Here is a 1,683-nt window from a genome sequence, read left to right as displayed (position 1 = left end):
ATATTGGCATTGTTATGTGGGCATAGTTTATGGCATACGTTTACATTGCATTTATTGTTAGACTTACCTGTTCCTGTCTACCTCGGCGTTCTTCACCACCCATACCTGATCTAAATAGTGAGCAGTTTTAATGAACATCAAAATCATATTCCATTTGCTAAGTGACAATAGGATATAACTCAAAATATATACCCTCACCTGCTGCAATTCGAAAACTGATAGCTTAGTATTTGGGTTAGTTAATATTATGATTCTTATTTTAATAATTAAATACTAATGATGTCACCTTTGCTTTAATCCTACAGGGAGACTGGCTGAATGGTGAAGGAAAACCAAAGCATCATGGCTGACTTAATTCTTCTGGGACTATCAACAAACCCTCAGCTCAATTGTTTCATCTCTATGCTCTTCTTCTTCATTTATTTTACTACCCTGATTGGAAATGTTGCCATCATCTCAGTGATCATCCGAAGCCCCCGGCTGCACACTCCAATGTATTTCTTCCTCTGCAATCTGTCCATGGTGGACATCTGTTTGTCAACAACCACCATCTCCAAACTGCTGTTCAACTTCTTTTCTGGCCAAAATACGATTTCGTTCTATGAGTGTTTCATCCAGATGTATTTCTTCTACTGTGTTGGAAACATGGACAGCTTTGTCCTTGCGCTGATGGCCTTTGACCGCTACGTGGCAATTTGTGACCCCTTGCGCTACAGAAGCATTATGACCTGGCGACTTTGTGTCCAGTTGGTGATTGGTTCCTGGGTGGCACTGTCCTTAAATTCGATGTTGCAAACAGCCATGACTGCCAGGCTATCGTTTTGCCACTCCAAAGAAATTCATAATTTCTTCTGTGATATGCCACCTATGCTAAAGCTTTCGTGCTCCAGCACTTTTGCTAATCAAATAATAATTTTTACTGCAGTCCCTCTCATTGTCATGGCACCCATGATTTTAGTTTTGATATCATATATCAAAATAATTTCCGCTGTACTGAAGATTCAGCCAGCGCAGGGTAGGGGCAAAGCATTCTCCACCTGCACACCGCACCTTATCTGTGTTTCATTGTTCTATGGTGCAATTCTTTTCACATACACCAAACCATCATCGAGTTACTCCTTTGAATATGACAGGACGATCAGTGTTATATACAGCGTGGTGACCCCCATGGTAAATCCATTCATCTACAGCTTGAGGAACAATGAGCTTAAAGGGGCTCTTCGGAAAACTTACTGTATTTTGAGAAGCATCACATTCAGAAATAAGGATGTAATGACGGATGATGCAACAGGAACCCCTGACTCTTAAACGGCTGCCTTGAATCCTACTGTGGTTCTATAACTAATAGGCAGACACAGGTCTCCAACCTCCTCCTGAATGGATATATTAGGATTGTAAAACAGCAACACTCACAAGTTTCAATGTATACTTCTAGGAAACCTTTGTGAAAGCCATTTGTGACTACTACAAAACATGGCAATTTCAGTGGAGGCTCTTCAGATATGGTAGCGGAGCGTAGCCCCACTGTCTTTAAGCTGTGTGTGGCGTAAATAGTAGAAACATAAAATGATAATAACTTTGAGTTAATATAATTTTATCCTTCCTGCTGCTTTGCGGGCGGGTGGGTGGACGGGGCTGGTGTTCTCTGGAATCAGGGCAGGGGAGGAGTGGTTTGCCCACTCC

The 1,683-nt window shown here is 41.7% G+C and overlaps 1 protein-coding gene across 1 annotated transcript; it reads left to right on the top strand.

The window, feature by feature from the left end:
* Nucleotides 1-318: 318 nt before the first annotated feature.
* LOC146796933 (olfactory receptor 1f45-like) lies at nucleotides 319-1,308 on the top strand. The gene has a single exon (XM_085631456.1). It carries the CDS (start codon nucleotides 319-321, stop codon nucleotides 1,306-1,308), a length of 990 nt encoding a protein of 329 aa, XP_085487582.1.
* Nucleotides 1,309-1,683: the final 375 nt, after the last annotated feature.

Source organism: Triturus cristatus, chromosome 10, assembly GCF_964204655.1.
Source record: "Triturus cristatus chromosome 10, aTriCri1.1, whole genome shotgun sequence".
NCBI lineage: Eukaryota > Metazoa > Chordata > Amphibia > Caudata > Salamandridae > Triturus > Triturus cristatus.
This window is presented reverse-complemented; position numbering and strand designations above follow the sequence as displayed.